The sequence below is a fragment of the Gavialis gangeticus genome, unplaced genomic scaffold (genome assembly GCF_001723915.1).
Source record: "Gavialis gangeticus isolate Ggan-Ray unplaced genomic scaffold, GavGan_comp1, whole genome shotgun sequence".
Lineage (NCBI taxonomy): Eukaryota > Metazoa > Chordata > Crocodylia > Gavialidae > Gavialis > Gavialis gangeticus.
Genome location: NW_017729022.1, coordinates 11,793,368 through 11,811,514, shown reverse-complemented (window position 1 = coordinate 11,811,514; position 18,147 = coordinate 11,793,368). Strand labels below are relative to the sequence as shown.

The 18,147-nt window shown below is 40.7% G+C and overlaps 1 protein-coding gene across 1 annotated transcript in view; it reads left to right on the top strand.

The window, feature by feature from the left end:
• The window catches only part of GXYLT1 (glucoside xylosyltransferase 1), a 63,380-nt gene extending 49,538 nt beyond the window's left edge, over nucleotides 1-13,842 (top strand). Inside the window, exons 7-9 of the mRNA XM_019515770.1 lie at nucleotides 9,539-9,662; nucleotides 9,984-10,156; nucleotides 11,823-13,842. Of these exons, the coding sequence (XP_019371315.1) occupies nucleotides 9,539-9,662; nucleotides 9,984-10,156; nucleotides 11,823-11,984 (459 nt within the window). The 3' untranslated portion in view covers nucleotides 11,985-13,842. The remainder of the gene's footprint in view (nucleotides 1-9,538; nucleotides 9,663-9,983; nucleotides 10,157-11,822) is intronic.
• Nucleotides 13,843-18,147: the final 4,305 nt, after the last annotated feature.

The window sequence follows — 18,147 nt, the reverse complement described above, 5'->3', positions numbered from 1 at the left end:
TATGGGAGGGGAGGAAGGTGGGGAGAGGGGGGGACAAGGGGCACTGAGCAGGTGAGTGCGATGAGCAGCCACCTGTCATTGGGCAGAGCAGGTGGAAGGCAGCTGGGAGCCTGAGCCCTGCGTGCTGGGGCAAGAACCTCTGGACTGAAGTTTCCTCCTGGCCTGAAGCAGCACAGCAGGAGGAGACAATGCTGGTGGTGAGGGGAGCTGAGCTGCAGCCACAACAGAAGCAGCCCTACTGGAAGCAGCGAGCACTGGGGAGGGCCAGGCCGGGCTGGGCCAGGCTGGCAGGCACAGACAGGAGCACTCTACTGGCTGCCCCTGGCAGGGCTCAGCCTCTTGTGGAGTGAGCTGAACCCAGTCAGTTGGCAGGTGCCCCCCTGCTGGACAGATCCAATCAGTTGGCAGGCCAGATCTGGCCCACGGACCATATTTTGTCCACTCCTGCTATAGATCCTCACCAGTTACCTTTTACAGTAGTTATTTCCTCATCAATCTGTCACCCTCAGCCTGTTTCTTTTTAATTTACTTCTCACCTACTGAGCCATCCTTGACTATGTTTTGCTTTTCTATTTTATTTAGTTTTTCTACATTTTACAGCTACCTATATTTTGTTTTGCCTACAACAGTTGCTTACATTGCCTCTGCTCATTTCACTTGCAGCTAATGGTGTCCATTAAAAAAAAATGGCATAAGCTATGTTGAGGCAGCTTACAGGCCTACAATCCCCTTTCTGATACTGGTTCCATTTAAGATGCCATTGTCCTAAATTGTCAACAGTCCAGGTATAAAGTGAGGCTCCATTCTTCTCAATGCCAAATGGGGTGCATCCACCTGTGGACAGATGTTTGGCATGTCTCAGTGCTTACCCCAGCCTTGCCTGGTGGTCACAGGGATCTTACCACAAGATATCTGTGAGTATTTGATGCTGAGGCACCCTGGCAGTTCTTGCGCATATATATATATGCCTTACAGCTACAACTACTGCTGTCATGCTAATAAAAGCTTGAACAATTGAAATAAAAACAATAGGGTGTAGCATCATATTAAATACTCCCATGGTGGATAGAGGAACTGAGTAATGATTGCCACCAATGGTGTGTCCCTGCTTATTTAATTTTTCCTAAAACTTCAGTAACCTCACTGTTATGTTGAATCGATATTAGAATTTTTTTATTTTGCTCATTCTGTTTTGTTAATTGAGTTAACTCGGTGTGTTCCATTAGTTGTTCAAATACATTTATATTAATTTCTAATTTGATAAGCATAATATCAGTATGCAGTGTGAGATTATGAATTAACAATTGTGTAGTGAGTCCAGGGGTTTTGAACACACATGAAATCACTTGCTCTGGGTCTCCTCAGCCTAGTAGATCCTATATTTTTACAACATGGTATGACAAATGGAAGAGACATTGTGAGACCCTGGGGATACTCACTTGCTGATGTAGTAATGCCCCTTAAAGGTGAATACAAATTTGTACGAGGCATCTGGATGCAGCAGGATGACAAAAAAAAGGCATTAAACAGCTGTAATACATACAACTGCAGAGCCCTAACCAATATCATGGCCATTGCCTCTGGGTATTTCACCACCACTGGGTTACCTTATTGAGGACTCAGTCATCTAAAGTCAGCTTCCAGGTTTTGCTACCCGCTTTCCAGACTGATCAAATGGGATTGCTGTTGGTGCTTTGTATTTCCACTACTATTCCCTGTTCTTTAGGGCATTGATGGTTGGATGCTAGCTTCTGTTTTGTGGTGGAACTTATACTGCCATTGGGGAGGTGGGTCAGGCTTTTGAATTAGTACCTCAGGGGCCTGAACCACCTCCCCAGTAGCAGTATAAATTTTCCCACATTCTGGCTTGTTTGTGGCCCAAACTGCCTGACATCTGTTTAGCTATTTCCCCAGTTTCCCCATCCCAGTCTAGGCGGGCTGTTACTCTCCTGTTGTTAAGGCAGTGTACCAGTGAATTTTTATTGCATTTGAATATCTGGGTCCTAACCTCCACAAAAAATGTTTCTTCTAATAAAGTCTCATCAAGGAACTGTCAACAATTTTCCGTTGGCCAAATCTACAATGGTATTCAATTGTTGCAGGGTGTTCATTCCCAAAATTTCAGTGCCCCCTAGTGGGGTCATTTCAAATTTCAACCTGCCTGATTCTGATTGCACTATAAACTGCTTTTCCACTGAAAACAAAGTTCAACTTTTACCATCAAACCCTTTTAATTTTTCTTCTGCCTGCTCCCAATTTTAGAAAGACTTCTTTTCATTTCTTGCAATGGAAAATGAAGCACCTGTATCAATTAACATTTGCTGTTTCAGTGTCTTCTCTCCCCATGGATCAAATTTCACTGTTACCATGGGCTGTCCCCAGTGATCATAAATGATCAGTGCTGAATCTAAAATGGGGTACACTGAAGATACCAGGCTGCTCCAATAGTGACCTTTGGGGGAACACTACCCTCCTTCTTGTTTCTCCTTGTTCACCCTTTCTTTGTATCTTGCCAACTTCTGGACCAGTTTAGTAGCCAGTAACCTGTCTATATCTTCCTTTTTCTCATACTGCAGCAGTCTGTGCTACACTTCCACTCTTAAGGGATCAGCCATTCACTATTACCATTTTCATCAACTGTTTTCTATGATTCTGTGAACTATTTTTTTGTCTTTTCCTGCTGAGCAACCTTGCACTGAATGGCCTCTGGAACTTGCCATAATGCAAATCAGGTTGCTGTCTGTTCCCAGTAGGCAGGCCTGCAGCAACGTAGTACAGTTTCTTTTGCTCTACGTATGTCTGGTCTCTCCATCCACTGCTGCCTTTCCCTAGGGAGCCATTGATAGTACTGGTTTATGAGGAAAAAGAGTTCCAGTACTACCACCTGCTCTACATTTCAAATTGGGAGGGACAGTTGCAAAATTTTTTGGAGCCTTACGCTCCTGACAGATCTACTGAATCCCCCACTGTATATTGCTTTTGCCATGTAGTGGGTTAACTATCATTAACCCACCATGGGTGATGACTGTCTTCTTCTTGAGAGGACCCTAGTGTTTACCAGCCACTTTCAGTTGGTTGGATGTAAAGGGCACTCTTGTCTGAACTGGTTATATCTGGCAGTCCCTTCGTGCCCCCAGATGAGTAGTTTATTTAAGGATTATCAGGGCCATAGATACAGGTACACCGATGCATCGGTCTACTGATGAAAGTAAAATTGACATTATCAGCAATCAGCATTTTTTGGCCAATGTGGTTGATAATGTCACCGATAAATGCTTTCTCTGTGCATGCACACAGCTGCAACATGGGGCCAGGAGTGCAACCCAGCAGTATGGAGAGCAGTGACTAGCCGGTTAAGTCTTTGCGGGGAGGGGGAATGGCTGTAGGAGAATGAAGGGGTGTGGGGGGAGTACATTGAGGCCCCATGGTGAGGGAGTGGGGCTGGGGCAGGGGAAAGTGCTGCCTAGCCAGGATGGGGTGTGGGAGGGAACCACGGGTGGCTCATCTGGGAGATGAGGGTGGCTTCCCCCACTGTATGTATGCCCAGGAGGCATGGGGGGGGGCATGTGCCCCCCCGGATTTGTGCATGGGGTGAGGGCAGTCTGCCCTCTTGGGGTCAGGGGCTGAGCCAGCCTCTTTCTAGCACTGGGGCTGGACCAGGGCTGCACTCAAGGTGGGTGGCAACAGCACTGGGAGTGGGGGCTACAGTGAATTTGGGGTGGCAGTAGCCAACCCCGTAGCCCCCGCTCCTAGTGCTGACCCCCTCTGGGAAGAGGCCATTGCAGACCCCAACCCTGAGCTGCCAGTGGGCAGCCTACCCTCGTACATGCCCCTCATACCTCCCTTGGGGTGCACACAGTGGCGGGAGCCACCCTCCCTATGCCTCCCAGATGAGCTACCCATAATTCCATCTCCTGTCCTGCCATGACTGGGCAGTGCCTGCCCTTGCCCCAGCCCCACTCTCTCCCTCACTGTGGGGGCCTCTATCTGCACCCACCCCCCCATGCTGGCTTCTCTAAGCTGCTGGGCTGCATATCGACAATCGGATCAGTACTGGCTGATATGGGTGGTTAATAATTCATTGGTATCAGCCCAAAATATTTTTATTAATGCACTCCTAGTTATAGGCAGGGCCATCTCTGGGCAAGTGGGGCAGATGGTAGGCCCCACGCTTTGGGGGGCCCTGTGGACAGTGTTGCACACGCCCTGCTGCGTGCCGCCAGCTCCTCAGTCTAGCTACTCACTGCCCTGCACAGGCTGATATTCCCCGGGCCCCACACACCCTTATAGGGGCTCGTTCATGCATATTTCTCAGCTCTTCCCCTAATGGGACATGTAGAGGGGGTCTTCTAGATACCAGGTCCCATCTATCAATCTCATAATCATAATGATACAAATCAGGGGCACTATCATCTTCCCCTTCACTTCCACCCTGGATGGTTGCCACAGTTCCTCTCAAGATGCCCAGCTTCTGTTCTTACTCCATTAATTTTTGCTTATAAGCACTATAATCAGAGGGTATGCCTGCCTATGCAGGTTAATGACTGCCCGCATTTTAGCTTGGGCATCCTGAGCCACCTTTTGCTACATTTCCTTTTCCTCTTCTTTTCTCTTTATCATATGCAATACCTTCTGCAGTCCATGCTCAGTTTCAGTTACGTTAGTCATCCTTCAAAGCCAGTCAAAGAAAGGGGATGAGATATACCTTGACTTTAGCAAGGCTTTTCGATACAGTCTTCCAGAACATTTTTGCAAGCAAGCTGAGAAAATATGGGTTGGATGAATGGACTGTATGGTAGATAGAAAGCTAGATTGTCTGATTTCAGTAGTAATCAGCAATGGGTAGTAATTAGTTGTTCAATGTCTAGCTGGCAGCCAGTATCAACTGGAGTACCCCAGGGATTAGTCCTAGGCCTGGTTTTGTTCAATATCTTCATTTATGATCTGGAAGATGGGATGGATTGCACCCTCAACAAGTTTGTGGATGACACAGACAGGTGGGGTGTAATAGATACACTGAAGGATATGGCTAGGATTCCAAGAGACCTAGAAAAATTAGAGTATTGGGCCAAAAGAATTCTTATGAGGTTCAACAAGGACAAGTGCGCTTGTGACGGAAGAATCCCATGCATTGCTACAACCTGGGGACTGACTGGCTAAGCAGCAGCTCTGCAAAAAAGGGTCTGGGGGTTATAGTGGACAGTAAAATGGATATGAGTCAGCAGTGTGACCATATAACCAAGAAGGCTAACAGCATACTGGGCTGCATTAGTGTTGCCAGCAGATTGAGGGAAGTAATTATTTCACTCTGTTCTGCACTGGTGAGGCCACATCTGGAGTACTGCATCCAGTTTTGGGCCCCCCAATACAGAAAGGATGTGGACAAGTTAGAGAGTCCAGCAGACAGCAACAAAAATAGTGGCTGGAACGCATGACTTACAAGGAGAGGGTGAGGGAACTGGGTTTATTTAGTCTGCAGAAGAGAACTGAGAAGGGATTTAATAGCAGCCTTCAATTACTTGAAGGGTAGTTCTAAAAAGGATGGATCTAGACTCTTCTCAGTGGTGGCAGATGACAGAACAAGAAGCAATGGTCTCAAGTTGCAGCAAGGGAAGTTTAAGCTGGATATTAGGAAACACTCTCAGGGGTGGGTGGTGCAGCACTGTAACAGATTACCTAGAAAGGTGGTGGAATCTCTGTAACTGGAGGTTTTTAAGGCCCAACTTGACAAAGTCCTGGCTTTAATGAAGTAGTTGGGGATGGGTACTGCTTTCAGCAGGGGGTTGGACTAGATGGTCTCCTGAGGGTCCCTTCCTACTCTAATTTTCTATGATTCTCTGATTCCTTGCAACACTGCCGTCTGTGCCTTAACATTCTCTATTTATCGCTGTAATAAATACTGACAGTATTTATCCTGCTAACTCTGCACTTCTACCTTTTGCTGTGCCAACTCCCCAGTCATTTCTTCAGCTACTATGAGCAGACCCTATAATGCTGCTTGCTTCTTAGTCTTTTTTTCTCAGTGGATTTTTTCCAGAGGCCATCAAGAAAAAAAATCTTCTAGAGCAGTGGTTGTCAACCGGGGTATGTGTACTCCTGGGGGTACTTTGAAAGGTCCCAGAGGGTACATGGGGGTGGGGAGGGATGGAGTGCTGCCACCCTGCACTGCTGCCTCACAGGAGCAGGGCCGCACAGACGCTGTGCTGCTGCCGCTCGTCACACCCAGCTGCTTGCCACTTCCTCCCCACTCGGCATCCGGCTGCTCGCCACCCCCTGTACCCCAGGGGTACACTTACTAAAAAGGGGGCCACTGGGGGTACACTTATTAAATGAGGTTGAAAACCCCTGCTGTAGAGCACTGTTCTTGTTCTCAAATGTCCCCTTGTCCCAAAACCAGGGCATGGTAGGCTCTGGCACCCATTTGTCAAACTCTTCTACTTCTGTTGCCGTGGTGTTAGTTTTGGAAGGGTGAAGATCCCTAACTCAGATACTTCCTACTTGCCTGTGATCCTGTATGGTCCCCTCTCCCTGCTAGTCAAGGTTGCAGCCCTTGGAGTCCAGGCAGGTTCAGTAAATCTGGAAATTCTAATCTCTGTCCACTCAAGCCCAATTAGGGATACCAAATCTGTTGCACTCTTTTTGATTAAGGGATGGTGTGAATGGAACAAATTAATCCATGAGATCTATTCCAATCTCTAATCCTAATTTTTTGAGCACTTCAGTGATCACACTACTCAAACAAAACCCCCAACAGTTTGCAAAGGGATTTTTACGCAGACCGTCCAAACAATGCACAATGACTTAGCTGCCTCAATGTTGTCACGGCACTGGATTCAGTTTTGACTGGTGTGGTCTCGTCTTGCTTGATGACAGCTCCTCAAACTTAAGTTTTTTTTCCTATAGGTTTTTATACCCTTTTACAGCCCTCTTCTGTATATTCCATATATGGTCATGCTATAGATTCTCATCACTTACCTTTTACAGCAGTTATTTCCTCATCAGTCTGTCACCATCTGCCTGTTTCTTTTTAACTTCCCACTTACTGAGCCATCCTTGGTCTTGTTTTGCTTTTCTATTTTATCTTGGTTTTTAATGCTCTACAGCTATCTACATCTTGTTTTGCCTACAATGGTCGTCTTTATTGCTGCTGTGCTCATTTTGTTTGCATCTAACAGTGTCCGTTTGGAAAAAATGACATCAGTTGTCAAGGCAGCTTACAGGCTTATGCCCCTACCACCGTTTAGTGAAATCCAAGATGAGGTGTTTTTTCCCTCATGTTAAATGGGAGGGGGAGGGGGGAAGTTAGATTTAAATGCATATGATATTCACTTTCTTGTGCTGAACTTTGCTTCTACTTAACTGCTGCAGAGGTGGTTAGTCAAGTTGCACTCAAGTCAGGCAGAAGGGAGGGCAGGGTCATATTTCAGAGTCAAATTGTTTCAGAGTCATGACCTTTTATAGGCTAGCAGCTAGCAAAGGGGGTTGTTGGGATGGGCTGCCTCTCTGAATCACTTAATCTCAAAGATGCCACTGTACCCTACCTTCTGCCTCTACAAAACTGCTAGGAATTCAGCCATACCTTCCTTCCCATGTAAACTCAGTTCTCAGTGTACAATTAAGGCATTGATTCTCAACCAGAGTGCCCTGAGACCCTTTTATAGGTGCCTTGAAATGCTGTACAATATTAGCACTATTAGGTTTGTACATATAATTCACAAGATAAACTGAGAGATTTCAAATAGGAAATCCGTATCGTCAAACCCATTCTAAGCTGTTGTAGTATTTCCAAGTTCCTTGCAATAGAAGAATTAGTCTATATTTTCTGTAGTCAAAAAAATAATGTGGAAGCTAAGAGCTGACATTTTCTGAGGGATATGTTGAGTATAACAAGGGGTGCCTTGAGTCTGCAAAGATTGAGAACTATTGAATTAAGGATTTAACCTTCAATTTACAGTAGTTTTTCTACTTCTACACTGATTTAATGTGTAGAATGGAAAGAGGCTTCATCCTGAGTTGAGGATTATCTCTACTCAATTCACTTCTCCACTTTTCTCTTTTATTACTTCTAGGATTGTATTGTAAATGTGTCTACATTGCGATGTAACCGAGAAATACCTGTACTCAAGCTAGCTTAATTTAAAACTGATTTGAATAAATCTAAGCTGTAGTAGCTTGTATATTTGTGGTTTATTTTTATCCAGGGCAACCTGTATTCAGTTCAAGGGCTAAGATAATTTCCTTTTTCCATGCAGTTGGATTTTGAATTTTTTTTTAAATTACATTATTTCAGTCAAATTCACAGTATTAAAGCAAAGTAATTTATCCATAAGAAAAACAAATTGTATTATAGAACACCAAGTCAAATGACTAAATCCTGGTATTTGTAAGTCCCCAAATAAGACACAAATTGAAGACCTTATTTGTGGTCTTCCTCTTCTGATTTAAATGAGATCACACATGTACCATCAGCAGAGCTTCATATTTAGTTATGTTGCATAAAGTGCAATTTTGGGAAAATACTGTATTTTCTTAATACTCCTACATAACCAAGTGTTTGAATCCCTGCCTCAAGTGTAGAACTCAGGTCAAACATAACTATAGAAGAATTGAAGCTTCTACAGTTGTTTTGGCTTTTTTTAAAAGCTGTTCCTATCCTCTGTAGCTTTGTCAAAATAACTAATTTGAAGTGTTCATTTTAATCTATAAGTAAAAATACTGTGTTGTGTTTTTTTCCTGGTTAGTTGACACTATAACTAATAATTACTTAAATTTAATATAAGGGGGAGCAATGTTGCTCAGGACTGGAAGCCATGGTTGGTCGAAGAGTTCCCAAGATGATGTACATCATTGAATGTAGCTGCACATCAAGTTTGGTGCATGGTGACCAGTTCCAGACAGGAGTGCAGTACTCTGCCACAGAGCACAAGATGGCAAGAGCTGACATCCTTAGGGTTAAGGCTCTTGTACCCCACAATGACCCAGCCAGATTGTTAAGGATATTGTTATGTGCCTTAACTTTCATTGCTGTTTTTTTTCAAGTGTTCATGATGGTTCCGAATCTGGTGTAGCGTTATACTTAAGAAGTAATTGAAATTTGGGGTAGAGACTGTTAAAATTAAAATCTAATTTAAAATTTCTTGTCCAACTTCATGCAGAATTTTCGACTAGAATAGGTTTAGATGTCTTATTTCTATTGATCTGCAACAATGGCTGTGGATTAGATTTCTGCTTGTTGGTTCTGTCTCAGTTTTGTAAAATGTGTTAGATTTTGTGAACCAAGTGAAATATTTTGGCAATTGTGTGGGAGATGATAACTTGCAGTCTTGTTTAACCTAATTAAAGATGTTTTCAGAAGAGAAGGTGCAGTTTAAAAGTCATTGAACTTGGATGCGAGAGGTTATTTAAAAGAAAACTGCATTTACCTTTTCAGTTTTGAATAACAGATGACTTTTCTTTGATGTCTTTCTTTTGAATTCTTTCTTTAACTTATCTTTTTAGATAGAGGTCTATTTTTTCTTACCTTTGTTGTTTTAAATAGAACGATATGACAACAGCACGGTTACAGTGGGAAGAAATTCTTATGCCATTGCTCAAGAAGTACAAGCTCAACATAACTTGGGGTGATCAGGATCTATTGAATATTATATTTTTTCATAATCCAGGTAAATCTTTTACTTTAAGTATTCATGCTACAATTGTAAGATACATTTTTTCTAAATTCATTAAAATTACCATTTCAGTAGAAAATTTTAAGTGAATAAGTTCCAAATAGCATTTTGTTTTGTTTTAAAAATGCTTTTCGTAATACTTTTGACACTTGCTTGTTAACTAAATATCAGTTATTTAAATGTTGTTTAATTCTAACAATTTATTAAAAAATAAAAACAAATATGCTGTCAACAAGATGTTATCTTAACATGATAAATATTTGTGTTATCCTAAGTGTTTCATTGTTAACTATGTATTATGTGTTTTTTGAATAGAAAGCCTTTTTGTCTTCCCTTGCCAATGGAATTATCGACCTGACCACTGCATTTATGGAAGCAATTGTAAGGAAGCTGAAGAAGAAGGAATATTTATCTTACATGGAAACAGAGGGGTTTACCATGATGATAAACAACCAACTTTTAGAGCTATATATGAAGCAATAAAAAATGTAAGTAACTATGTAATTCATACATCCACATGTATAGAATTATTTTCAATATATTCATTTTGAAGTAGGATATATTTAATAGGATTTGTTTAAATTTAACCTGATATTAATTCATTTTTCTGGCATTACATAAACATCTTAGCTGTAAATAATTAACACTTTCAAACTATCTACAGTGCAGCTCAATTTTCAGTCTTTTGCTATAATGTCAGGGCAACTTGTTAGTTCTGTTTCAAAACTAACATTTTAGTGTGTTGAAGTGTTTTTGTAGGTAAGGAATCTCACTTTACATGTATTTCAAGACCATATGTTCACTCTCTTATAATAGTTAAATGAAAATGTGTAGGAAACTATATAATATTTGTATAAGGCTATTGCATTACATAGAGACTGTATTTCCATCTTTGTGAGGCACTATGCAAACCAGAAGAGATGTTCTCTGCCCCAAAGATGGTACAGTATATTTAGATTTTGATTATAAGGTGTATTTTCATGTTGGGAAACAGTCATGTTGTATCATGTTGTTATAATCTGTCCTGCAAAATAGGTGTAAAATACATGGTTATCGCTTTAAGGTTTTTTTTGTTTGCCAAGTGCGTTGGATTCATTTTATTTTGCAAATAAGACTTCTAATAAACTATTTATTACTACATCAGTATACTCACTGAAGAGTTGTAAAATTTAGCACTGATGTGCATTTTAATGTGGAAGACTCGTGTATATAACCTTCAAAAATCAATAGTATATTTTAATGGTACTTTATTACAGGTTGTCGTATGGTTATAAAAATGAAGAAAAGTACTTTTGGGGGTCTGAGAATACACTGCACAGAAAGCAAATGTGTTCCCATAAAAATGCGATTTCTTTGTTTCCTTTGAGCATTGTCAAAAGAAAAAAAGAAATTTCTTTCCTTTTATTTATGATCCCATTTGGTTTATGAATATGCTACAAAGTGTATAAAACAACACTGAACCAATGATTATAAGATTAGCAAGATTATTCTACATTGAAATGTTGGTTTTGCATATAATTTGCGTATATCTTTATAAAACAAAAGCTGTAGCGCTGTATTTTTCAGGTCCGCATTAAATACTGTATATGGTTGACCATCATTCAATGTAATGACGTTGTTGTCTTTAGCAGAACTACAGATTACTCTTTTCAATGTTATTTCAGTGCAGCTCCAAAAGAATTGTAATTTTTTTTTAAAACTATATTTATATTGGAATAATTACATATTTTTCAGGCCAGATCTCAAAAACAGTGGGAATATGACCAAGGGAATAACCCTTGGACTATTTTAGATTTTTAGAGCTTGTTCTTAATTTGTTTGCCTGACTGTGTATGTTAGTTTTTCATTTTGTCTAAGCAAAAAATGTTACATGTTGCTTTGTTAAACCACAGTCAGCAGAAGTGTTTCATTAGTGAAAATGTACTCTCAGCATTTGAGAGATTTTTATTATATATTACATTCGAAACAAAGTGTCCAAAGAGTTTAAAGGCATGAATTATTTAATGACCATGGTTTTATTTACTCGGATTTGTGTTGTAAAGATGGATATTCCAAAATAACAATAAAGACACTTTCATCACTCTTACGATATTTTAAAAAAGGAATCACGTTTCTACTACCTGACCTTCCTATCCTTTCTAATTCTTTCCCTAGTATTCGTTTGGAAAGGACCTGGTTCATTCCCTGTTACAGCCTCTAGAACTGGAACTGCAGAGGACAATGCATACCTATTGTGGAAGAATATACAAAGTATTCATAAAACAGTTAACCAAAAGCATAGGAGATGTTGGTATCAGAAGATCAAAGGGAAGTTGATTTTCACTATGAACTCACAAAACTGAATTAGAACAATAACGGTGGATTGCACGTATAACGTAGGGAGGTTACTCAGTGCAAGAGCCATATATATAATATGGCTTGAGTCAACTGTTCCTAATGTGTGCAGGTAAATGTTTACCAGCGTTTATGAAATGAAGAACTTGTTTGCTGGATAAAGAATAGGAATGCCATCCTGCATTGAAGACATTTCTGATTCTTTTGAAGCTCAATCTCAGCTAATTCTTATTCCGGTTCTGATGAATATATGAGTGTTACTGACTGTTATAGTCAGTAGTTTGAGTTTGCATAATTCCATTGTCTGTAATGCTCAAGTGAGAGACAGAAATGAAGTTTCTTTTTTTTTTTGGTGGGGGGGAAGTGTACCTCCATATATAATCTGATATTCTCTTAAACTGTGAATGTAGCAATAATTGAGTCTGCACTAACCTCACTTTAAAAGTGCGAGAACCAAGTTGTTTACAGGGCAGAAATTATTCTGTTTTCAAAGAAATGTGATATAACTATTGACAATCTGTATGTGCCTTTGTGTTCATCTCACACGTTAAAATACTGTTTTGACAATCATGTTTTGTGTATTTTAGATGCAAACTGCACATTAAGTTTTCAGAGTAAGGAGTAACTAGTGTAGGTAGAACTAGTTTCCCCAACTTTAGATTGATACTTTCTTTTATACAGCATTTATTAAGTGGCTGTTGAGCCATCTTGCCCAAATATTCCAGCTAAGTTGTTTTGGTTTTTTTGTTTTGGTTTTACAGACATGCAATATGAGATTTTTTTTTTTTTTTCCTTTTTTGTTTTAAACACTTTTATTAATGCTAGTGAGATGTTTTTGCAACTTTACTGGGCATTCTGGAAGCAGAAACTATAATGGAAAGTTGCTTCTATCCTATTTCACTCCCAAGTGTTACTACATTTTAAAATATTACAGATATTTTAAGTTGATGGTGAATGTCTATAGTGGGTTTTTTAATGGTTCACCAAAATGCATATATTGCAGGCTTCCTATGGGAAATTAGGTAGTAATCATAAAAATATGTCTTGTTACTTTCTTTTATATCTTTGTTTTGTTTCTTTTTGGATTGGTGCGGTCCTCTGTCTCGCGCTACATCCTCAAACAACTTTGCATATTGGTCAAGTAACAAAGCTTTAAAAAGTTGGCTTTGATCATTGACTTCAGTAGAGCTATACTAATTTATGCCAGTGGAGGGTTAGCGCTCTTTTTTAGTTTTCTCCACAAAAAACAGGTTTCATTACTTGCCAGATGTAATTTATTTCCATTTCATGGAGGAGAAACAAAGCAAGAAAAATATTATTGATTCTTAATATTAGCAAAATCTTACTTTAATCTTTGTCATGAAATGCTGTTAAGTAATACTTGAGTTGAATTTAAATAATTATTTCACCTCATGCTTTTTATAAGATGGCTTTTTCGTGGAGAGCTAGGGAGTTCCTTTGCTGCCTTCAGCCTAGAGAATTCTTTTCCTGTCCCCCGCCTTAGTTCCATGCTTTGACACTTTACATTGTGGTCATTCTTCTGTCTGAGAGTGACTGGCTCTAATGTCTTACAGATCCAGCTTGCTTGAAGGAGTCCCTTGAGCACTATAAAAACACATCCAGTATTGAGACTAGTGTCTCTTTTCTGTTTCCAGTCCCTGCTGGCCAGGGTACAATAGGTTGGGATGGGAAGTAGAAGCCAGAATGTTTCATGTGGAGCGAAAAACATTTTTTCCCTTTAAAAAATCTTTCTTGATTTGAAGCCTATATGAAAGCACTGTAAAGTTGCCTGATCTGCAGTATGTAATGCAATTTTTTTTATATAAACTGTTTTGTATCAGTGTGTCTTCAGTTTTTTTAACTTGTTGCTAGTATACTGTCTATTTGGAAATGCTTTATTATCCCATTTTTTTCACATTTCTATCTTACTGAAATCTGACTTGACCTTTTCATATGGCAGGATCTGTTTAAAGTTTGGGGATCTTTTTTTTAAAGGAAAATTTAAGAAGAGTTTAAGAGCTAATCCAGCATTTCCCACTTTATTTTAGTTCCTTTTCATACAAAGTACTTGTTTGGTACTGCATGCCACTCTGCCCCATCCCACCCCCTCCCCAAGAAAGGCTCAGGGTAGCTTACAATAAAAATAATTTAAAAAAAGATAAAATATTAAAACAGTAAGTGATCAGGTCATCATCATCATGTGGGTGTGTGTGTATGTACACACATGCAGCTTGGGAAATGTACGTTTCTGAAAAATGACCGAAAGACAATAGATGCCAACTAGCTGACTCCCACAGCCTGACTTGCTCTCTAGCTTAAATTGTATGTGTCCCATCCTGTCTCTTATATCTCGTCTCCCCCCCAGTTCATACTCTCTTAGGTCCTGAATAAAGTCATCTGAGCTACGGATCTAGAAATCTAACTTCCTGGCTTAGATAGCCCAGAAGGTAAAAAGGGGACTGGAAAGCTGGCCCTGCTGTGATAAAACGCTCTTATACTCCCTTAAGAAGTTATCAGACTTGTGTATTGGTATTTTTTTTCAGCCTGCAATTAAGCTGACTGGTGCTTTATAATTTTAGAAACCTGTCCTTTTCTGATGATATTGGCAGGTGTCATATTGACAGGAGACGCTGCTTTTTTTATAAAAATCATCTTGGAAATTAAATGCAGAAAGTCTACACTAATAGACAGTTAAGGCTTCTTGGGTGAACCCATAAAACATGTTTAAGATTTTGAGACTGAACAGACCAAGGTAATTTTGTCACCTTGTGGTATGTATTATGTATGCCTGTGCTCTAGATGCAGAGTATTAGAGAGGGAGAGAGGAAAAAATGCTTTTGGTAACTTGCTTATAATTCAATTTAAGCCGTGTCCTGAACTATTCTTGCAAGTTATTTTAAATACTTCAATTCAGAAAATGTGGTTAGGAAAAGATCTGTCTTTACATTTTTACAGCTGCTTTATCAAGGAGCTGTAGGAACTTTATGCTATAAAGGAAGGACTTAAATTTGGCAGATGGGTTTCGCTATTATCAAGGAGGTTCCCTTTGTTGTGCCTAAGAAAATCCACCCACATTTGACCAAGTTGTAAGCCCCTGGCATGTCTCAGTTCAAAAATGTTCAATAGAGATTTTACAGAGGTTGGTAGCTATAACAGAACCTGCACTCATAGAACCTGTGAGATTTGAGCATCACATGTGCACTAGGCTGTGTATGCTCCATGCCCACAGAGTGATTGAGAGTGGGCCTGCTCTTGTCCTACACACCTACTCTACAGCATCTACCATTGTAGGCAATACTTGGATGGAGAAAATAGTCTGACTCCAGTGTAGACACACAGAGGAATGGACTGGAGGGTTTAGCAGCCAGAAAGCTAAGGGCGAAAGGAGTAGTTGATGGGAATAAAGGTGGGAAGATGCAGTAACTTGGAGTGGATTGGAGCAGACGAGGGAAGAATATAAATTGTGTGGGTGTTAGGGAATATAGATATATAATTGCTAAAGCATACAACTCGGTAAGCTGGAACTGAATCCAAGACCCCTGAGTCTCAATGTTCTTTTGATGTTGATTCTCCTCTCATGGCTCATCTGTGCTCCTAATTAAACAACATTAGTTCAAGTGTATGTAGAGCCATAACCCATTTGGAGGCCAGTACACTGCTACAGGACAGAATAGGTTCTTGAGTTTGCTTTTTTTTTTAATGGAGATAGTTGCATACAAAAATTAACAGTTAGAATATTAATATTACAAAGCTAATTAATGCCTGAGGAATCTTATTTCAGTCCCTTTAGTCATATGCATTATAATCTTTTAAATAAAAACTAATTTCTTCCCACAGGGGTTCAGAATGAATGGGAATGAATTAAGCTTGTCTGATTTCCTGGGTCTGGTTCCTTTTGTCTGTTATGAGCTGGATTCAAACTGGGGAGGGTGCCCACTGCCACTCATTTAAAGAGCATTGTAGGAAGCCATTAATTTCCTTTATGGAACAAGGTTGCTGAACCAAAGTCTTTAGTCAAAACACAGAGATGCCCAAAACAAAGGTACATGTGAAAACTGCTCTAGAATTTGAACTCCTTCAAGTGTGGGGGGAGGTGGGGAGGAGTGAAGAAGAGAAACAGGAAAATTTTGAAGGAGCAGAAGGCCAAAGACACAGTCTGTACAAACTCTTAAGAGCATGGCTTCCTAGAAGCCTAGAGAGAGAACTTTCTGACCTGAGTGCCAACTGAGAGTTTCATATTCATAGGTCCAAGCCTTTGTCCAGTTTTTTTCCTCCTGTGTTGAGGGAAATAGGTTATTATACTTTGAAAATAAATAGGACTGTATGTGAGAAATTCCTCGTTCTGATGCCATCAGGTTCTTGTGTGCATTGAAACAACCAGCAGAATTCCCAAATTTGGCTAACCACCTGGATCCTATAACCTTTTCCTGATCAGAAGCCGCATAGCTATATTTATGCAGTGCTTGCCAGTTGATTAATTAGCTGTGCCTCAGATGAGCTAATTATCTTGAGGCACATCATCCTACAAACAGTTATGCTGTTTCAGTTTGGGAGGTGGTGTATACAGGAGCATAGTGGAATTAAGTACAGGATGGACGAGTTGCACACATGCCCTTTGCTTTGCTGATGGATTGTCAACCCTTTGCTATAACAGGAACACAGTTATAGAGCTGTAACTTTTCCTAGCTGATTTTCAAAACTGGATGGGGAAAAAAACCCATTTGCACAAACTAGTGTACTGCTGCTGCTTTATCAGACAGCATTCAGCTGGCAACAGTTTCTCCACACCTTCAGAAGTGGATTTTTGCCCACCAACTTAGTTTTGTAAGTGTCCATTTCTTATGGAATGGGATGTTAACCATTAAAATTATATATAAAAAAAAACATTGGTGATTTCTAGGTATTGGAAACCTTGGTGAGGACAAGTATGGTCTCAAATGTGGGGAAATGACATGTTAAACCCATTGCTGCTAAGCTATAGGCACCAACAAAAGTGAGAATCCCATTAGGAATCCCTAAGTGAAGCTGACTTATAAGCAATTAACTTTCTCTTAGTGTGTCTGAAGTTGCAGTTTTCAGCCACTCAGTCACATGGCAGTATTCATTTATACACTGTCAAAAAAGCATTTATTTTGATCAAGGCAACAATGATATATACCAGCACGGGTCTGTAGCAGGTAGATCATGCCTGACTAATCTAGTCTCTTTATGACCAGGTTACAAAACACCTTGACACAAGAGTTAGGGGTTGAGATCATTTACTTAGACTTCAGGAAGGCCTTCAATATGGTATCCCACCCCATACTGGTGAACAAGTTAAGAGGCTGTGACTTGGATGATTACACAGTCTTGTGGTGGCAAATTGGCTAGAGGGTCGTACCCAAAGAGTGGTAGTGGATGGGTTGGTATCGACCTGGAAGGGCGTGGGTAGTTGGGTCCTGCAGGGCTCGGTCCTTGGACCGATACTTTTCAACGTCTTCATCAGTGACTTGGACTAGGGAGTGAAGTGTAGTCTGTCCAAGTTTGTGGATGATACAAAACTGTGGGGAGAAGTGGATGCACCAGAGGGCAGGGAACAACTACAAGCAGACCTGGACAGGTTGGACAATTGGGCAGAAAACAATAGAATGCAATTTAACAAGGAGAAATGCAAAGTGCTGCACCTAGGGAGGAAAAATGTCCAGCACACCTACTGCCTAGAAAATGACCTGCTCGGTAGCATGGAAGCAGAAAGGGATCTTGGGAGTCCTAGTGGACTCCAAGGTGAACATGAGTCGTCAGTGTCACAGAGTCATCAGAAAAGCTAACTGCACTTTATCATGCATCAGCAGATGCATGACAAGCAGAACCAAGGAGGTGATACTTCCCCTCTATCAGGTGCTGGTCAGGCTGCAGTTGGAATACTGCGTGCAGTTTTGGGCACCACACTTCAAGAAGGATGTAGATAACCTGGAGAGGGTCCAGAGAAGGGCCACTCATATGATTAAGGGCTTGCAGGCCAAGCCCTACAAGGAGAGACTAGGGCACCTGGACCTCTTCAGCCTCCGCAAGAGAAGGTTGAGAGGCGACCTTGTGGCTGCCTATAAATTCATTGTGGGGGCACAGAAGGGAATTGATGAGGCTCTACTCACCAAGGTGCCCCTGG